Source organism: Cyrtonyx montezumae, unplaced genomic scaffold (assembly GCF_038088225.1).
Source record: "Cyrtonyx montezumae isolate F1298 unplaced genomic scaffold, pur_monq_1.0 scaffold_53, whole genome shotgun sequence".
Classification (NCBI taxonomy): Eukaryota; Metazoa; Chordata; class Aves; order Galliformes; family Odontophoridae; genus Cyrtonyx; species Cyrtonyx montezumae.
This window is the reverse complement of record NW_027072060.1, coordinates 92,746-110,716: the sequence shown is the minus strand read 5'-3', so window position 1 is coordinate 110,716 and position 17,971 is coordinate 92,746. Positions and strand designations below refer to the sequence as shown.

Below are 17,971 nucleotides of genomic sequence, written 5' to 3'. Positions count from 1 at the left end.
AGTTTGTTCTTCTTTAACCTGGATAGTTCTTACTGTAATACTGTTAACAAGACATATAACAACCTTAATAATGATGACTTGCAGTACTATGTAGTAATTTAACATCATACAATTTAAATGATTGGCTGTTTTCACCCAGCATCAAATCACCTTGAGGTACACAATGGACATTGTCATCCTTCAGCATTACCCACCAAGTGCGCCCAGGTCCTTGAGCAAAAGCAATCCCACAATTGGGCTTCCCTTTGCCTGAGGCAGGAATAACCTAGACTGTCTTACCCAGTATTTTCTTTATGTATACCACCAGGACTTTATCCCCTACATTCTATGTAGGAGGTTTGATTGAGCAAAACCAGATCAAATGGCAGATACCCAAGTGTGGATCTGGCTTTAGAATACATTGTGCACAAACCAGGTGGCTTTTGCTAAACGTATGTTGATGTGGAGTCTCCCCTAGGGATTTCTCCCGGAGGCTCCAAGTGGGACTATTCTCCTTGGTTGCAGCGTAGAGCACATTTTTTTACATCTTGTCCTATCTGGATTGGCCCAAGGGCTACTGCTTGAACTATTTGTTTTGTTCAAAGGCTTGTTGTAGTTCAGGGCCCCATATGAAATCGTTTTTCTTCCAGGTCACCTGAAAGACAGAGTTTACAATCAGACTATAATCCAGAATATTTATTATACAGGAACCCACAACACCTAAGAAAGCTTGTGTTTTCTTTTTCCTAGTTGCTGGGGAAATAGCAGTTACTTTATTGATCACATCTGTGGGGATCTGACAATGTCCATCTTGACATTTTATTCCTAAGAACTGGATCTCCTATGCAGGTCTCTTGACCTTACTCTGCTTTCAGAAGGGTTTGAATTATTTTCTTCCCTTTATCAAAAACTTCTGTTGTGTTGCCCCAAATGATGATTTTGTCAATGTATTGCAGGTGTTCAGGACCTAAAACCTGTACCAGTGCAGTCTGGATCAGCCCATGACAAATGGTAGGGCTGTGTTTCCACCCCTGGGGCAGTAAATTCCAGGTGTACTGGATGCCCCTCTAAGTAAAAGAAAACTGTGGCCTCCACTCTGCTGACAGAGGGATTGAGAAACACATTAGCAATGTCTATTGTGGCATACCACTTGGCTGCCTTTGACTCCAGTTCATGTTGGAGTTTTAGCATTTCTGGCATAGCGGTGCTTAGTGATGATGTAACTTCATTCAGGCCATGATAGTTCACTGTTAACCTCTACTGCCATTGGACTTTCACACAGGCCACATGGGACCATTAAAGGGTGCACCAGTCTTGCTGATTACTCCTAGGTTCTCCAGTTGGTGGATCAGCTGATAAATGGGAATTAGGGAGTCTTAGTATGATATTGCTGCTGGTGCACTATAGTAGTAACAGTTGGTAGAAGAACAGCAGGTGCCCTTAGCAACCCCACAGCAGAAAGGTCCTCTGAGAGACCAGGCAAGATGGACAACTGCTTAATATCCCCCATCTCCAAGGCAGCTATACCTAAAGCCCACCAGTATCCTCTTGGGTCCTTGAAATACCCTCTCCTGAGATAATTCATAGGTTCATAGGTTCATAAGGTTGGAAAGGACCTACAAGATCATCTAGTCCAACCATCCTCCTATCACTATCCCTACCCAACTACTAAATCAAATCCCTTAACACCTCATCTAAACACTTTTTGAACAGCACTAGGGATGGTGCCTCAACCACCTCCCTAGGCAGGCCATTCCAGTGCCTGACCACTCTTTCAGAAAAAAAATGTTTCCTCAGGTCTAATCTAAATCTTCCCCGGCGCAACTTGTGGCCATTCCCTCTCGTCCTGTCATTATTTATCATGGGAGAAGAGGCCCATCCCCTCCTCACCACAACTTCCCTTCAGGAAGTGGTAGAGTGCAATAAGGTCTCCTCTGAGCCTCCTCTTCTCCAGACTAAACAATCCCAGCTCCCTCAGCCGCTCCTCATAAGACTTGTGCTCCAGGCCCCTCACCAGTTTTGTTGCCCTTCTCTGAACACGCTCCAGGGCCTCAATGTCCTTCTTGTAGCGAGGGGCCCAAAACTGAACACAGTACTCGAGGTGCGGCCGCACCAGAGCTGAGTACAGGGGGATGATCACCTCCCTGCTCCTGCTGGCTACACTATTTCTAATACAGGCCAGGATGCTGTTGGCCTTCTTGGCCACCTGGGCACACTGCCGGCTCATGTTAAGCCAAGCATCAACCAACACCCCCAGGTCCTTTTCCTCTCTACATTCTTCAAGCCATTCTGCCCCAAGCCTATAGCATTGCATGGGGTTATTGTGGCCAAAGTGCAGGACCCGGCACTTGGTCTTATTGAACCTCATCCCATTGAGCTCAGCCCAGCTGTTCAGCCTATCCAAATCCCTCTGAAGGGCCTCCCTACCCTCAGGCAGTTTGACACATCCTCCCAACTTGGTGTCATCTGCAAACTTACTGAGGGTACACTCAATTCCCTCATCTAGGTCATCAATAAAGATATTAAATAAGATGGGCCCCAAAACTGACCCTTGGGGGACACCACTCGTAACAGGACGCCAGCTGGACTTAACTCCATTAACCACTACCCTCTGGGCACAGCCCTCCAGCCAGTTCTCCACCCAGAGGAGAGTGAACCTGTCCACACCACGGGCTGCCAGTTTCCTTAAGAGAATACTGTGGGAGACCGTGTCGAAGGCCTTGCTGAAGTCCAGGTAGACTACATCAACAGCCTTTCCCTCATCTACCTGTCTTGTCACCCAGTCATAGAAGGAGATGAGGTTGGACAAGCACGACCTGCCCTTTGTGAACCCGTGCTGGCTGGGTCTGATCCCTTTATTGCCATGCACGTGTCGTGTGATTTCCCCCAAGATCATCTGCTCCATAACTTTCCCTGATACCGAGGTCAGGCTGACAGGCCTGTAGTTCCCCGGGTCTTCCTTATGGCCTTTCTTGTAGATGGGAGTCACATCGGTAAGCCTCCAATCTTGTGGGACCTCTCCAGATTACCAGGAATTCTGATAGATGGCAGAAAGTGGCTCGGCAATCACCTCTGCTAGCTCCCTCAGCACCCTTGGGTGGATCCCATCTGGCCCCATGGACTTGTGGCAGTTCAGATGGAGGAGAAGATCTCTGACTGTCTCTGCTTGGATCACAGGGGGTGCATTATGCGCTCCGTCCCGGACTTCCAGGTCAGGGCAAATACCCTGTGGACAACTGTTCTGTCTATTAAAGACAGATGTGAAGAAGGCATTGAGAACCTCAGCCTTTTCCTTATCATCTGTGGTTACATTCTCTGCCTCGTCGAGTAAAGGAGAGAAATTTTCCTTAGTTTTTCTCTTGCTGTTAATATATTTGTAAAAGGGTTTCCTGTTCTCCTTTACAGCAGTCTAAGTTTTTCAGTCTAAGTTCAAGCTGGGCTTTAGCATTTCTAATTTTCTGCCTGCAAGTCTTGGCCAGTTCTCTGTAGTCACCCCAAGTAGCCTGTCCCATCTTCCAGAGGACATAGACTCTCTTTTTCTCTCGGAGTCTCAACAAAAGTTCCTGGTTCATCCACACTGGTCTTTTTCTCCTCCGGCTCGACTTACGGGACTCCGGGACAGCCTGCTCCTGTGCCTTTAAGATTTCCATCTTGAGGAGCATCCAGGCTTCCTGGACCCCTTTACCCCTCAGGAGTGAGTCCCAAGGGACCCTTGCAACAAGTGTCCTGAACAGGTCAAAGTCTGCCCTCCGGAAGTCCAAGGTAGTAGTTTTGCTAGTCACCCTCTTGACGTCACCCAGAATAGCAAACTCGTTTATACCAGGGATGCACGGAACCTCTGTGACAGTTGGAATGGTATGCTTTTGCCACTCATTTTCAGTTAGGCTCAATTTGGCCTCCAATGTAGTTAACTCTTGGGATCCTCTTGTCACTCCAGAAATACAGATGGCTTCTACCCCTTTATAACTTGATGGCTTTAGAGTACACTGTGCACAAACGTCTACTAGAGCCTCATATTTCTGTGATTCTGATGTGCCAGACCATCAAATCCACACAGTCCAATAATCCCAATTGTCTCTTTCTTCCACCTGGCTGGATGCATTGCCCCTCTATTTTTGGTTATTGTATTGATTACTTCTCTCTTGTGTATGGGAACCTGAAGGCTCATTGTCAACCTCAGGGATAAGATAGGACCATTTTCTCTGTCCGGAGAACTGTTCATTGGAAACTGGAACCACCATTTTCCTGGAAGGATCCTCTTTCATGATTGTTTTCCTTTGCAACTTATGTACCTGTGCCTGTAGATTTGATGTGGGTTTTCCATCCTACTTCCTCATATCCTCTCCATGATCACACCGGTAAAACCACAGGATGATACATAGCATGTATATACCTTTCTCTCTAGCAGAGGAACATTTATTTCTAATGGATGAAATACTGGTTTGTACAGATGGAGGAGCTATGTAGACTATTTCTTTTTCTTTGAGCCTTTGAACCAGTTTCTCCACAGCCGAGACACAGACATGTAGGGAAAAAGAGAGACTATCTTCATATCGTCAAGGTAGCCATTTCATCCACCATTGGTCTTTCATTATCTTTCCAGTTCATTCCTGCCAGGGTGCTGGCATACGATGATGGTACATTCCATACAACACTCTGCCACACAGGTCATGTACATATCATGTAATCTGGTTCTTGGGAGTTGATATTATCATCTGGCATGGTTTTATGATCTGTTATATTATTGATATCCTACATCATAACATCACGTAGTGTATTGGAGTTAAAGAGTTAATGCTCTAGCTGCGTGGATCATCAATAGTTATGGATATGCCTGTCTCAGAAGAGAAGAACTACATTCTCCAGTGGACTATGTGATGCTTTACATTTGTATGTGTTTCCGCTCAGAGGGAAAGAGAAAAACTGTCTTCAGTCACTGGACTGTCTCTCTTCCCTTTGGGATCAAGCTCAGCAGTGGATGTTTGTTGCAGCTGTTTGCCTTCAGCATTAGCGTAAGGCCTTCGGTTTATCGGACACTCTCTCATTTTATTTGATTCATTAGCCTCAATTCCAATTATATTGTATATTGTATTGTGTTATTTTGCTTTCTGATATCTTATTTAGTAAATTAGCTTTCCTCCTCAGATCGTTGCCGCTGTTTTGTTCTTAGGCCTATCTCCCTTCTCCCTTTCCCCCTTCCTCTTCCCTGGGGCGTGGGGCCATGGGTCCCCTGCCTCAATCATCATGGTACTGGGTCAAACCAGCCTGCAAACTGCTGACATCATCCAAATTATTTTCATACATCATCAGCTAGTTCCCTCAAGTACCAGGTACCTACCTTTCTCCATGGTGGTCTGTTTGCCTGGGTTAAATACTAGATCTTCCTTGAAGGGATATCTTTCTCTCATGGCTGAAAATAGTCATCACAATAGGGTGAAAAATTGTCTCCTTTTTTCCAATTGCTTTGTCAATGCCAATTTCCCTAGAAAGAGATCTCATCTGCTTGGCTTCACTGCCCACTAAGTCCAAGCTACTGGCTTCATCATCCTAGCACTGGAACAGCCACGTGGCAATTTTATCTCCTAATCAACAGTCATAATCTTTTTGCAAATCTTGCAGCTCACTCAAGAGTTGAATGATTTCTGTCTTCCTCCTGCTTTTGTGATAGCCCCACTCCATCTTCTTCTCTGAGCTTATAAGCTGCTCTTTGCTAAACATTCTGACTTTCATCTTGCTTATAGGGTCAACTTATACTGGCACTGGTTGATTCTCTGATAGAACTGTGGGGATTGTCACAGGGATTGGAGTGACCACAGAACTGGTTGTGAGGGTTGTGGCACATGCAGGGCCTGCCTTCCTTCCAATATCACATACACTAAAATTGGAACAATACAGAGATTAGCATGGCCCCTGCACAAGGATGACGTACAAATTCATGAATCATTCCATTTTTTTTTTTTAGAGTAACCACAGAGTCTGTCAAAAATGTCAGAACAACTGCAGAACCCATCATGGGAGTAGGAGCAGCTGCAGGGCTCGTTGTAAGAGTTGGAGTAAACACAGGACCTGTCACAGAAGCTGAAGCAGACACAGGGCTCATTGCAGGGGTTGGAGCAACTACAGGATTGTACCTCTGGGCATGGTGCACCTCCCTTGGAAGGAACTTTTTTCTTTTTCTCATTGCAATACTTGGAATATCCACAGGACCCATTGCAGGAGCAATCACAGGGCTCATCCTGGGGGTTGGAGCGACAGCAAGGTCTTCTGCAATGCTCATAGCAACTGCAGGATCTATTTCAGGAATTGGAACTGTCTCAGGATCTGTCACAGGAGTTGGAGGGTCTGTTGCATTATCATCAGATCCAGAGGTATTCTCTTGCCCTTGAAGATGCTGAATAGTGTTCAACAGAGCTAAGTAGGCATAGGCCAGGCCTCAGCACACTGCAATGATTTGTGTCTCTTTAGGATTGCTAGGGCGACAGCAAAACATTTCTAAACTTTTTCCAGACACTCTGAAGAAAAGAATTTCAGCCCAGCTGAAACTAAGTCAACTACCCTCCACCTCACAGCGCACAGCATCACAGGGACCTACCTGGCACAAACTTCATGATATTCCAAAGTTGCCACCATTGTTTGTAACACATTGAAGCCAGTATTCAGCTCTGTACATAGTTAACTGGTCATAATACGCAGATTCATGTGGATGAGCTGATCAAGACACTCTTCATTTTGTGTTGTGACAGCTGTACATGGCTGCTCAGAACATGGCTTGACTTTCACATCTCTGTTGCCACCGCTGAACCATACCACCCACCACCTCACTGTGCTAACATCTGTTTAGTCTCCATAAACATTCGACAAGCATCAGTGAATGTCAACGGGTACAATTTTTTCCACATGGAGGAATTCAATTACACACCTTTGCTTGGTCTTGGAGAACAAGAGAGGTCCCTGAAGACTTGAGGATAGTCATTGTCACACTAGTCTTCAAAAAGGGCAAGAAGGATGATCTGAGCAACTACAGGCCATTCAGCCTCACCTCCATCCCTGGAAAGGTGGTAGAACAACTTGTTCTGGATGCCATCTCCAAGCAATTGGAAGAGAAGAAGGTTATCAAGAGTAGTCAACATGGAAGCACAAAGGGGAAATTGTGCTTGACCAACCTGGTAGCCTTCTATGATGTCATTCTGGCCGGATAGATAGGGGAAGAGCAGTGGATGTTGTATACCTTGACTTTGTCAAGGCTTTTGACCCTGTTTCCCACTGCATCCTTGTAACGAAGCTTAGAAAGCGTGGGATAGATGAGTGGACAAGTGAGGTGGGCTGGCTGATTGGCAGAGCTCAGAGGATTGTGATCAGTGTAACAGAATCTAGTTGGAGGCCTATAACTTAGCATCATAATTCCTCCAGGAGTCAGTGTTTGGTCTGGTCTTGTTCAACATCTTCATGAAAGACCTGGATGAAGGGATAGAGACCACCCTCAGCAAGTTGGCTGATTATGCAAAGTTGGGAGGAGTGGCTGACACTTCAGAAGGCTGTGCTGCTGTTCAACAAGACTTCGACAGACTAGGGAGCTGAGCAGAGAGAAACTTGATGAAGTTCATCAAGAACAAGTGTGGAGTCTCACACCTGGAGGAGAATAACTGCATGCATCATTACAGTTTAGGGGCTGACCTGATAGAGAGGAGCTCAGCAGAGAGAGACCTAAGTGTCCTAGTGGACAACAGATTGACCATGAGCCAGCAGTGTGTCTTTGTGGCCAAGAAGGCCAATGGTATACTGAGGTGTATTAAAAGGAGAGCGGCCAACAGATTCACAGTGGTGATCTTCCTCCTCTGTCCTGGTGAGGCCACATCTGGAATACTGTGTTCAGTTCTGGGCTCATCAGTTAAAAAAGACAGGGATCTTGTAGAAGTTCAGCAAAGGGCAACAAAGATGATTAAAGACCTGGAGCATCCCCTGTACAAGGAAAGACTTGAGATTCTTTAACCTGGAGAAGGCTGAGAGGGAATCTCATCGCTGTTTATAAATATCTAAAGTGCAGGATGCAAGGGCAAGACTCTTCAGTGGTGAGCAATAGAACAAGATGCAACAGGCAGAAACAGGAACACAAGAAGTTCTATACTAACACAAGGAATGACTTATTTACTATTAGAGTGACAGCACTGGAACAGGCTGCCTAAAGTGGTTGTGGATTTTCTTTCTCTGGAGATACTCAGTATCCATTTGGACGCCCACCTGTGGAACCTGCTGTAGAGAACCTGCTTTAGCAGGGGGGTTGGACTCAATCATCTCTAGAGCTCTCTTCCAAACCCTACAATTTTGTGATTATGTGATTCATGTGTACTTCCATATCAGACACCATTTTGTCAGACCACCCCTCTGGTGCCATCTCTTGTACAGCAAGAAAATTTAACTGAACATTGGTGGGAAGATTTACTCTTTACTGCTATACCACTAACATCCACATCTGACATCATGGAACAACATAATAAAATAGGAGATTTTACTTTTAGAGCAATTCTCATATTGTTACAGTCAGGTTTTGTTTCTAATTTGATTTTTCTGTCTTAGTTAATGGTTTTTATCTCAACTTATGAGTTCTATTTGTTTTCCATTTCTCTTCCTCATCCCACTTTGGTGGGACTGAATGAGCAAACAGCTGCATGGTGCTTAGCTCTCTGCCAGGTTAAACCACTGAAAAATGTTATTTATATGTATTGAACAGAGGAAAAGACTTACAGTATAACCTAGAATGTAAATGTGTGTGCAGGCTGACAAAGGTTCAGAGTAACTGTTGTATGTGACTGTAGGGTGAATAACCCAAAAGAATAGTATTCACAGAAAATAATGAGGTGGATAGCATATTTTGCTAGACTTATCTGGATGGTAAACAGACAACCAGTAAATGAAGAAAGGCTCACCTTTTACAGATGGTTGAAGCATACTAATAACTCCACAGGAGAGGAGAGGAATCTCCAACAAGAGACCCTTTCTCAGGGGTGGTCAGCCCTTAAATGGGGTCTGGGAGAGGTGGAGCCAGACTCCACCGCTTCCAGTCACACAGGTGCATTGCCTTCACCTGTGCTCCTGGAGCCGACTCAGTGCAGTGACTTAGGTGATCAATCAGTGGTTTAGGCCCTGATTCAATAGTTCCCATACAGTGACCTATATATTGTTTGTCAAATAAGCTACTTAAGAGTTGCATACATGATTTTGGTGTACTATGAAGGAAGATTACATATCCTCATTGCTTGTAAAATATTCAGTGTACAACTTGTTTACATCATCAATGTTAATGTACAGAAAAAGAAATTATAAAATTAGGATCTAGATTCCTTTCTATTAAGTAAACTTTGGTAAAATTTAGTTGAAAATTACTAGTTAGCCACCATCTCTTTTTTTTCCCCCTCAATGTATAATACTTAAATTTTAAAAGTAATATCCTACACTCTTTTACTGTAAGTTGTAGATCATTTGTTGAAAACAATTGAATGAAACTGAGTAGATTTGCTAGTTTGTTTATATGAAGATGATGTGTGTATATGTGTAATTTGATTCGAATCATCTAATAGTCAACAGGATGATCCTCTCTAAAGATTGTCTAAAGAGTTCAGTTCATTATTTCATCCTCATGATGGCTAAATCTCTTTACCATATCACATTGCAGAGTACTTCTCAATCAAGTCTTTTGGACAAAAAATGAGCTGGAATTTACAATTGACATTATGATGTTTGATTTGTTTTTTTTCTGTGTTCTTGTTCTTTGTCTTTCTGAAATAGCTTTTTATTATATAGTCTTAAAAGCATCACATCTGACGTTAATGGATTTCTGTTTTAAACAGCCTATGAAAATGAAGACCATTTACTTTGGAATCCTGATGTGATCTCAGAAAGTAAAGTTAAAGAATACCTTTTTGAAAGCTACATAAGAACAGGAAATTTTAAAATGATTGGCAGAATTCCTGAAGGACTACAAACACGGGACAATGAACAAGTATGTTCTATATCCTGTTCCATTTGTGACACTGCTTTGTAATTAACACGCTTTGTTTCTTTGCTTGTATTATAAAGGCAGCAATGCTCAATTTCTTTTTCATTTGTTTTTCAGATTAGGTATTGGGGGTCAAGATCTTAAAGTTATGAATATTTCAATGTTGGCAGTGTTGTGATGTGACATTTCTGATTGCCATGCTCTTGACAAATACAGCTTTTTTAGTAATTGCATATAATATTTTAAAAATGTAATTAAACCTTGCCTCAACTTTTGGATGGTTTTGCTTTTTGCTGTTTTTTATCATGCATTAAAAAAATGAGAGAGAATGACTGTTTGATATGAGGAGCGCTCACTGAAAAGCTCATTTAAGAAGTTTAGATGGAATATTTGCAAACTTTGACTGTTTTAAAAAAGGCTTTATTTTGTAGGCACTGTACGAACTTCTCAAGAGTAGCCATAATGTTAAAGAAGCAATTGAAAGATACTGTTCAAATGAAAAGGCATCTCAGGGTAAGAAAGAGTACCTGATTTCCCAAAAAATGTGTGTTTGAAAAGAATTTTAAAAGCTATGTAAAAATAAATAAAAAAAACCCACCTTAAATAAGAATCAGATAGACAAGGATATCCATTTCCATTATGTCTTTAGCGCAGATTAGGTATAATCTGACTCATGGCCATCAGGAAGTTTATGCTAGAGAAGTTTGCAAACTTCTATAGAGTTTGCAGGATCAGCTTTTACACCGTTTTCCCCCTCATTTCCTCCACTGCTGTAACAAGAAATGCGCAGACTGGGAGATTGGCAGGAAGCTGTGATTTTGCTCCCATAAAGGAGTTTTCACCCACTTTAGAGTACCTTTTTGAGACCATGATCAACTATAATCTGATAATATTTATACCTGAATCAGGAGAACAGAACCATGTAACAGAGTTTATCATTTAGCAAAAGACAGTTCTTAAAATGGTTTATGAAATGGTTTTAAACTAAAAGAGGATAGATTTAGGTTGGATATAAAGAAAATTCTTTTATAGTGAGGGTAGTGAGGCACTGCTGGGGCAAGTTGCCTAGAGATGTGGTAGAAGCCCCATCCCTGGAGATAGGCTAGACCAGGCTCTGAGCAACCTGATCTAGCTGCGGATGTCTGTGTTCATTGCATTGGAGATGGACTAGATGACCTTTAAAGGTCCCTTTCAACTCTACGGATTCTATGATTCTAAAAGAAAAGATTTTGCGTAGAGCTAAACAGTAGAGAAATACCAGTTGCAGAGCTGTCTTAAATCATATACCTCTCTAGGATTTCAATTCCTGTTTTGGGATTGAAAAATATCTACGCATATTTGTGGTTCAGTGCCACATATTCTGTCCTAAGGACAGAATATAATACTCATGCTCCCCACCCTCTCAAGTCAGATGAGAATTATAGTGTGCTCGTTAAAAATGGTAAGAAATGATAACACTATCGATGCCTGTCTTTTAGAGTAACAGTTATGCTATGATGTACTTTACCTGCTGAAGTTCACTACTACTCTCAAGATGAAAGTTAAAATTCTGAATTTCCCAAGATATTTTCTTAATGTTGAAACTTTCCATTGTTAGAAATCTCTAAGTCAAGAATTTTGGGTTAGGAAAAGATCTCAGTATGTATGGGAACTGTTGAATCAGGGCCTGAACCACTGAATGATCACCTGAGGCAAGCACTAAGTCAGCTGCAGGGACACAGGTGAAGGTAATGTACCTCTGTGATTGGAAGGGATGGAGTCTGGCTCCATCTCTCCCAGACCCCATTTAAGGGCTGATCACCACCAGGGAAGAGTCTCTTGTTGGAGATCCCTCCTCAGTGGAGTCGTTGGCAAGCCTCAACCATTGTAAAAGGGGAGACATCCTTTACTTATCACTAGTCTGTGTACCATCTATATAAAGCCTGACAGAAATATACCATCCTCCTATGAAGGAGTGTCGGCTAGTTGCTTCTGCATTAGCTTGGCCTCTAATAATGGCATTGCATAAATTAGAAACAACAAATACAAATGTAGAAACTGAAAACCAATTATTAAGGGATTGCATTGAAAAACTAGAACAGCAATTGGTTACGTTAATGACTGAAAAACCAGGACTGAATGTCCTAATAAGGCAGATACGTACTGTCTCAGTTGAAAATACCCAGGTCCCTGAGATAGCGGACCTGGATATTTCAGAGAATAAGATCTCTAAATCCAATCTCAAAGATCTATCTATGATGGATCCATTTGAGATCCGACCAATTGTGACCCAAAAAATGAAGAAGACCCAAGATAGACCAGCAGGGGGGCCTCCTGACCAATGGCCCCCTGCTGGAACATGCTTACATGTAACAGCTTGCCTGTATACAGCAAATGCATTGATGGAACTAGTACAGCAATTCCATTGGAAGCCTAGAGAGAGCATACCATCATGGCTCCTAAGATTGTGGGATGCAGGAGCTGAAAGCATACTAGTCAATGGGATGGAGATGTCCAAGTTGGTATCCATAACTATACATCCTGCCTTAAGGCAGAGATTATATGCTGCTATCCACTATACTAATTAAACCCATACTATTATAGACTGGTTGATGGCAGCATGCCATTTGCCATGGCTTGATAAAATGGACATATCGCTTAATACTGGTCTACGGTTTTCCATGGAGGACCTCCAAACATCTATTTGAGAACTGGGCATGAGGGAGACTATGTACTCTGACACGTTTGAAGGCCCTGACATGGAGAAATTCACGGCAGGAATGCGAGACCTAATACTTCAACAAGCTCCTTCTCACCTTTATGGGACATTGGTCACCATACCGAACCTGTTGGTAGCTTCAGAGGCCATCATTCAACAGGCAGCTCAGTTAGTGGCAGACCTAGGGGAAACAGAGCGCATAAGAACCAGGCGCAATATCTGCATGGTGGAGGAGGCTGAGGCCTTCCCAATTAAAGCCAAGAAGCCTACCCCATGGATACCATGATAAGGCCCCATAAGGGTATCTCAAAAAAATATGTTAAACAATCTTATACGGGCCGGGGTTACATTTGTTAAAATCGATGGGCAACCCAGCCATTTTATTAAAACTTTGGAAACAGCTAAGGAATGATCAGAAATTTCTGAGTACTCCCAGAAAATCAGGAGTACGAATAATACAGCAAGCACCGCCAACAACTTGGATTTTAGCAGATTTTATAGTACAAAACAGAAGGAAAAACATCTGCAGGTGTCGTGAGCTACAATGCCTGAGCCACCTGTGGCATAAGACCTGGATCTGGCGAAATTCATGGAGTAACAAAAGACATTGGTCCCCATAGGGCCTCCAGTTGGGAGCAGAGGCCCTATGTAGAGTTGACGATATATTGGTCAAAAATGGATGTTAAGAAAGTGATGGCTTTAGTGGATACTGGGGCAGAAACTTTGATTATATATGGAGATCCATCGAAGTTTAAGGGTAATAGAGTAATGATTGGTGGGTTTGGGGGACAGACCATTCCAGTCACCCAAACATGGTTAAAATTGTGGGCTGGGTGTCTCCTGCATCGGGAGTATAAAGTGTCAATTGCCCCAATCCCAGAATACATCCTGGACATAGACATTTTATGGGGTCTGGCTTTCCAGATGACTGTGGGAGAGTTCAGACTTTGGCAGAGGTACATTAGTATCTGGGCAATACAGACAATATTGAGAGGCCATATGAAACATGAGCCCGTTTGTTTGCCAAAACCACGCCAGATTACTAATGTAAGATAGTATAGACTCCCGGGGGGGGGCAGGAAGAAATATCAAAGGCTGTGCAGGAACTAGAGAAAGTAGGCATTATAAGACCTGCACACAATCCATATAATTCCCCCAAATGGCCAGCGTGGAAGTCGGATGGAACGTGGAGAATGACGGTGGGTTTTAGGGAAGTAAATAAGGTCACGCTGCCCATCCACGCAGCCGTACCCAATATTGCTTCCTTAATGGACACTCTCAGTAGGGAAATCAAAACCTAATATTGTGTCCTGGATTTAGCAAATGTGTTTTTTAGTGTACCGATTGCTGAGGAATCACAAGATCACTTTGCATTTACATGGGGAGGCAGGCAGAGGACCTTTCAGGTCCTGCCACAGGGGTACGTGCATTCGCCAACATATTGTCATAATTTGGTGGCACATGACTTGGCTAATTGGAGAAAACCTGATAACGTAAACCTATACCGCTATATTGACGATCTCCTGTTAACATCTGACTCGCTGGGAGCAGTAGGAGAGGCGGCAGATTCATTAACTGCCTACCTAAGTGAAAGAGGATGGGCTATCAATCCTCAAAAGGTGCAAGGTCCAGGCCTGTCTGTAAAATTTCTGGGGGTAGTCTGGTCAGGAAAGACCAAAGTGCTACCCAGTGCGATTGTAGATAAGTTTCAGGCATTCCCAGTCCCTACAACACCAAAGCAGCTGCAGGAATTTCTAGGTATATTGGGATACTGGCATTCCTTTATACCTCATTTGGCACAGCTGCTGAGACATTTGTATAGACTCACAAAAAAGGGTCAATTATGGGATTGGGAGAGAGCAGAACAGGATGCTTTTCAACAAGCAAAACAGGCAGTGAAACAAGCCCAGGCATTGGGTATACTCAGTCCTACCCTCCCAGCTGAATTGGATGTTCATGTTACTCAGGATGGCTTTGGCTGGGGCCTGTGGCAACCTCAGAGTTCTGTTCGGACCCCCATTGGATTTTGGTCTCAGGTGTGGCATGGAGCAGAAGAAAGATATAGTATGATTGAAAAACAGTTATTGGCTGCCTGTTCCGCATTACAAGCGGTAGAGCCAATAACCCAAACAGCCGAAGTTATAGTTAAGACCACTCTGCCAATTCAGGGGTGGGTAAGAGATCTGACCACCTTCCTAAGACAGGGGTTGCCCAGGCACAGACGGTGGCATGATGGGTTGCCTATCTCAGTCAGAAGAGTAGCCTGTCTTCCTCACCGTTGAAAGAGCTCCAAGCTCTTATGCAGTTAAACATAGAACTGTACGTGTCTACCATGTTTCTGGTCATCGACCCCTACAGTCACCAGAAAATGATGAAGCCGACACACTGGCCCGAGTTAGATAGGTTGAGAACTCACCATCTGAGAACATCGCTTACTGGCTACATCAAAAGCTGCGGCATGCTGGGCAGAAGATCATGTGGGCAGCTGCTAAGGCATGGGGACTGCCTGTACAACTATCGGACATTGCACAAGCATGCCAGGACTGTGATGCCTGCTCTAAAATAAGACCGAGATTGTTTCCTGAAACTACAGCCCATCTTGCTAGAGGACACAATCCTCTACAGAGGTGGCAGGTTGATTACATTGGGCCCCTCCCTTGGTCTGAGGGGGCAAGATATGTCCTAACCTGTGTAGACACCATGAGTGGGCTAATGCAGGCCTATCCAGTACCAAAAACCAACCAGGCATACACTATCAAAGCGCTCACGAGATTGATGGCTGCCTACAGGGGTGTCCGATGACAAGTCATCGAGAGCGACCAAGGGAGTCACTTCACAGGTGCAATGATACAATGCTGGGCAGAAGAGAACAATATTGAGTAGCGATTCCACCTGCCATACAATCCAATGGGGGCAGATTTTATCTAACATTACAATGGTATTCTCAAGGCTGCCCTGAAGACAGACTCTCAGTCCCTGCAGGGGTGGACAAAGAGACTCCATGAAACCCTGTGGAAAATGAATTGAAGACCTAGAGACAGCAGGCCCAGTGCCTTGAAAATGTTACATTGGCCTCCCCGCTTCGGATCCATATTACGGGTACCGATAATGAGGTAAGACCTCAGACCAGCTGTGAGAACATTCTTCTGCTCCCTGCCCCTGAGAACCTAAAACCAGGCACCAATTAAATAAGATGGCCTTGGAAGGTGTAGGTAGGACCACGATGGTGTGGCCTACTTGCACCTTGGGGGAGATTATTGAAGGTGGGGGGGTTCGGTAGTCCCTCTGGTAATTGGTACATGGCCTACTGAGATCGTGGTCAACACTCCAGTCTTTATTGCTAAAGGGACCCCTATCATGTCTCTGTGGCAGATCAGGACACACCCTTTGGTGCCTGATATAGTTGTGCAGCCACAGACGTCAGGCCAAAAGGTTTGGTACAGGCGGCCAGGGTATGCTCCTGTACAAGCTGAAGTGTTTACCCAAGACAGGAATACAGCCTGTATCTTGTCCTGGAGGGCTTACCTTCCCCTCTTGGTACCTTTGAAACACCTATTTTACTCCCTGTGAGTTTATGAGTCACTAGAAGTAACCAAATACTGTTGAAGTGTTCCAGAGTCTCTATAAGATCATGTGCAACAACCGGTGATGGTCTACCCAGGACTGATGAAGCATAGGATGGACCTGCACCATGTGACCACATGCTTCCAGTAGAAAACACCAAGCACTGGCCCAAAGAATAATACAATCCATATGCCGATCATCACTCATCCCGGATTACACCGATATGCATCGTGACAGGCAATTATGTAAGCATCGCGATGTATTGGGTCTCTGTATTAAGGAGGGCTCACCCTATAGTTACTTGATCCGTGGTTCATGTAGTGAAGGTGTGGAGTGTATCGGAACTGTTGAATCATGGCCTGAACCACTGATTGATCACCTGAGGCAAGCACTGAGTCAGCTGCAGGGGCACAGGTGAAGGTAATGTACCTCTGTGATTGGAAGGGGTGGAGTCTGGCTCCACCTCTCCCAGACCCCATTTAAGGGCTGACCAGCACCAGGGAAAGCTCTCTTGCTGGAGATCCCTCCCTAGTGGAGTCATTGGCAAGCCTCAACCATCGTAAAAGGTGAGGCACCCTTTATTTCCCAGTAGTCTGTGTACCATCTATATAAAGCCTTATGGAAATATATCATCCTCTGTGATATTCCTCTGTATTCCATCCTTTCGAATTATCTGCCCTACACAGTGATCTACACAGTGATATTAGCAATTTTATTCATTATTGCAATAATGGGTGCACACTGCCTCCTGACAAGGGAGAAATTGCACAACTCATCAGTGAAATCCATTCCAGTATATGCCCTGGGTCTGTGTCATGCTCCAATATAAAGGAGTGAGACGAGGTTCTTTGATTATGTGTATACCTGATGGCGAGATTAAGACACAGCGGGTCAAATGTTAGCCCAACCAGTTTATTACAAATACTAGTTGCTTAGGGATATGGGGAAAGGAAGGTGGGCGATAGAAAAGAGATGAAAAGCAAGGAGTCTTGGCAGAAATCAAGAGAGATATAATCACCATCATGGATCCAGCGAGGTTTGTAGTAGGTATGTTGATCTCAGTAACTTGTCAGGTCACCACAGGGGATGGGAGATGGCAGCAAGCAGGCCTCAGGGTCTGTCCTAAGTCTCTTTGGGAATTCTCCTCAAAGATTTTTTATTTGGGAGTTGTTCTCCACAGTTCTTTTCTGAAAGTTCTTCTCCCAAGTTCTTAGTTCAGTGAAGGCCTTTTATCCCTCATTTCTCAGGTGTTTTTTCCTTTTCTCTTTGTGTGACATGTCTGGCCCAACAGATAAGCCAGCAGGGGATGTCGCCTTCATTGCCATGCAGGAGCATTGTTGACTTTTCTTTGTGGTGGTCAGCTTCTCCAAGCCGTACCCCCACGGGAAAGACTATTTGCACCTATTTCTGCTTATCTTTACAACCATAAGCAGAGACAATGAGGCACCGTAACACCCATCTAGATAACCGGCAGTTATCAGTCAAAGTCTTGACACCAGAAAAGGCCTTACAAAGCAAACTTTGAGACAAAGGAAAATGGTTTCTGTATTTCACAGTCTGACACAGGTTAAGCCTCTCCTGGCACTTATTGGTTGAGCGTCCTAGGCTCACAGTCTTCCAATGCTGTTGCTACATCACATTTCCATACAATGTCTGTTAACAATCCCATCGTCTTCAGGTATGTTCTGTACCTTTTATGATGATAAAAAGGACAGTATTACACACTAGTCCTGTCC

At 43.9% G+C, this 17,971-nt stretch overlaps 1 protein-coding gene and 1 non-coding gene across 2 annotated transcripts in view; both read left to right on the top strand.

Moving 5' to 3' along the window:
• The window catches only part of LOC136056586 (mesoderm induction early response protein 3-like), a 129,857-nt gene that overhangs the window by 36,645 nt on the left and 75,241 nt on the right, over positions 1 to 17,971 (top strand). Inside the window, exons 7-8 of the mRNA XM_065748871.1 lie at positions 9,825 to 9,976; positions 10,405 to 10,486. Coding sequence (XP_065604943.1) covers positions 9,825 to 9,976; positions 10,405 to 10,486 — 234 coding nt within the window. The remainder of the gene's footprint in view (positions 1 to 9,824; positions 9,977 to 10,404; positions 10,487 to 17,971) is intronic.
• LOC136056588 (U6 spliceosomal RNA) lies at positions 5,831 to 5,934 on the top strand. Its single transcript, XR_010622958.1, has one exon. It is a non-coding gene; the product is annotated as a U6 spliceosomal RNA (small nuclear RNA).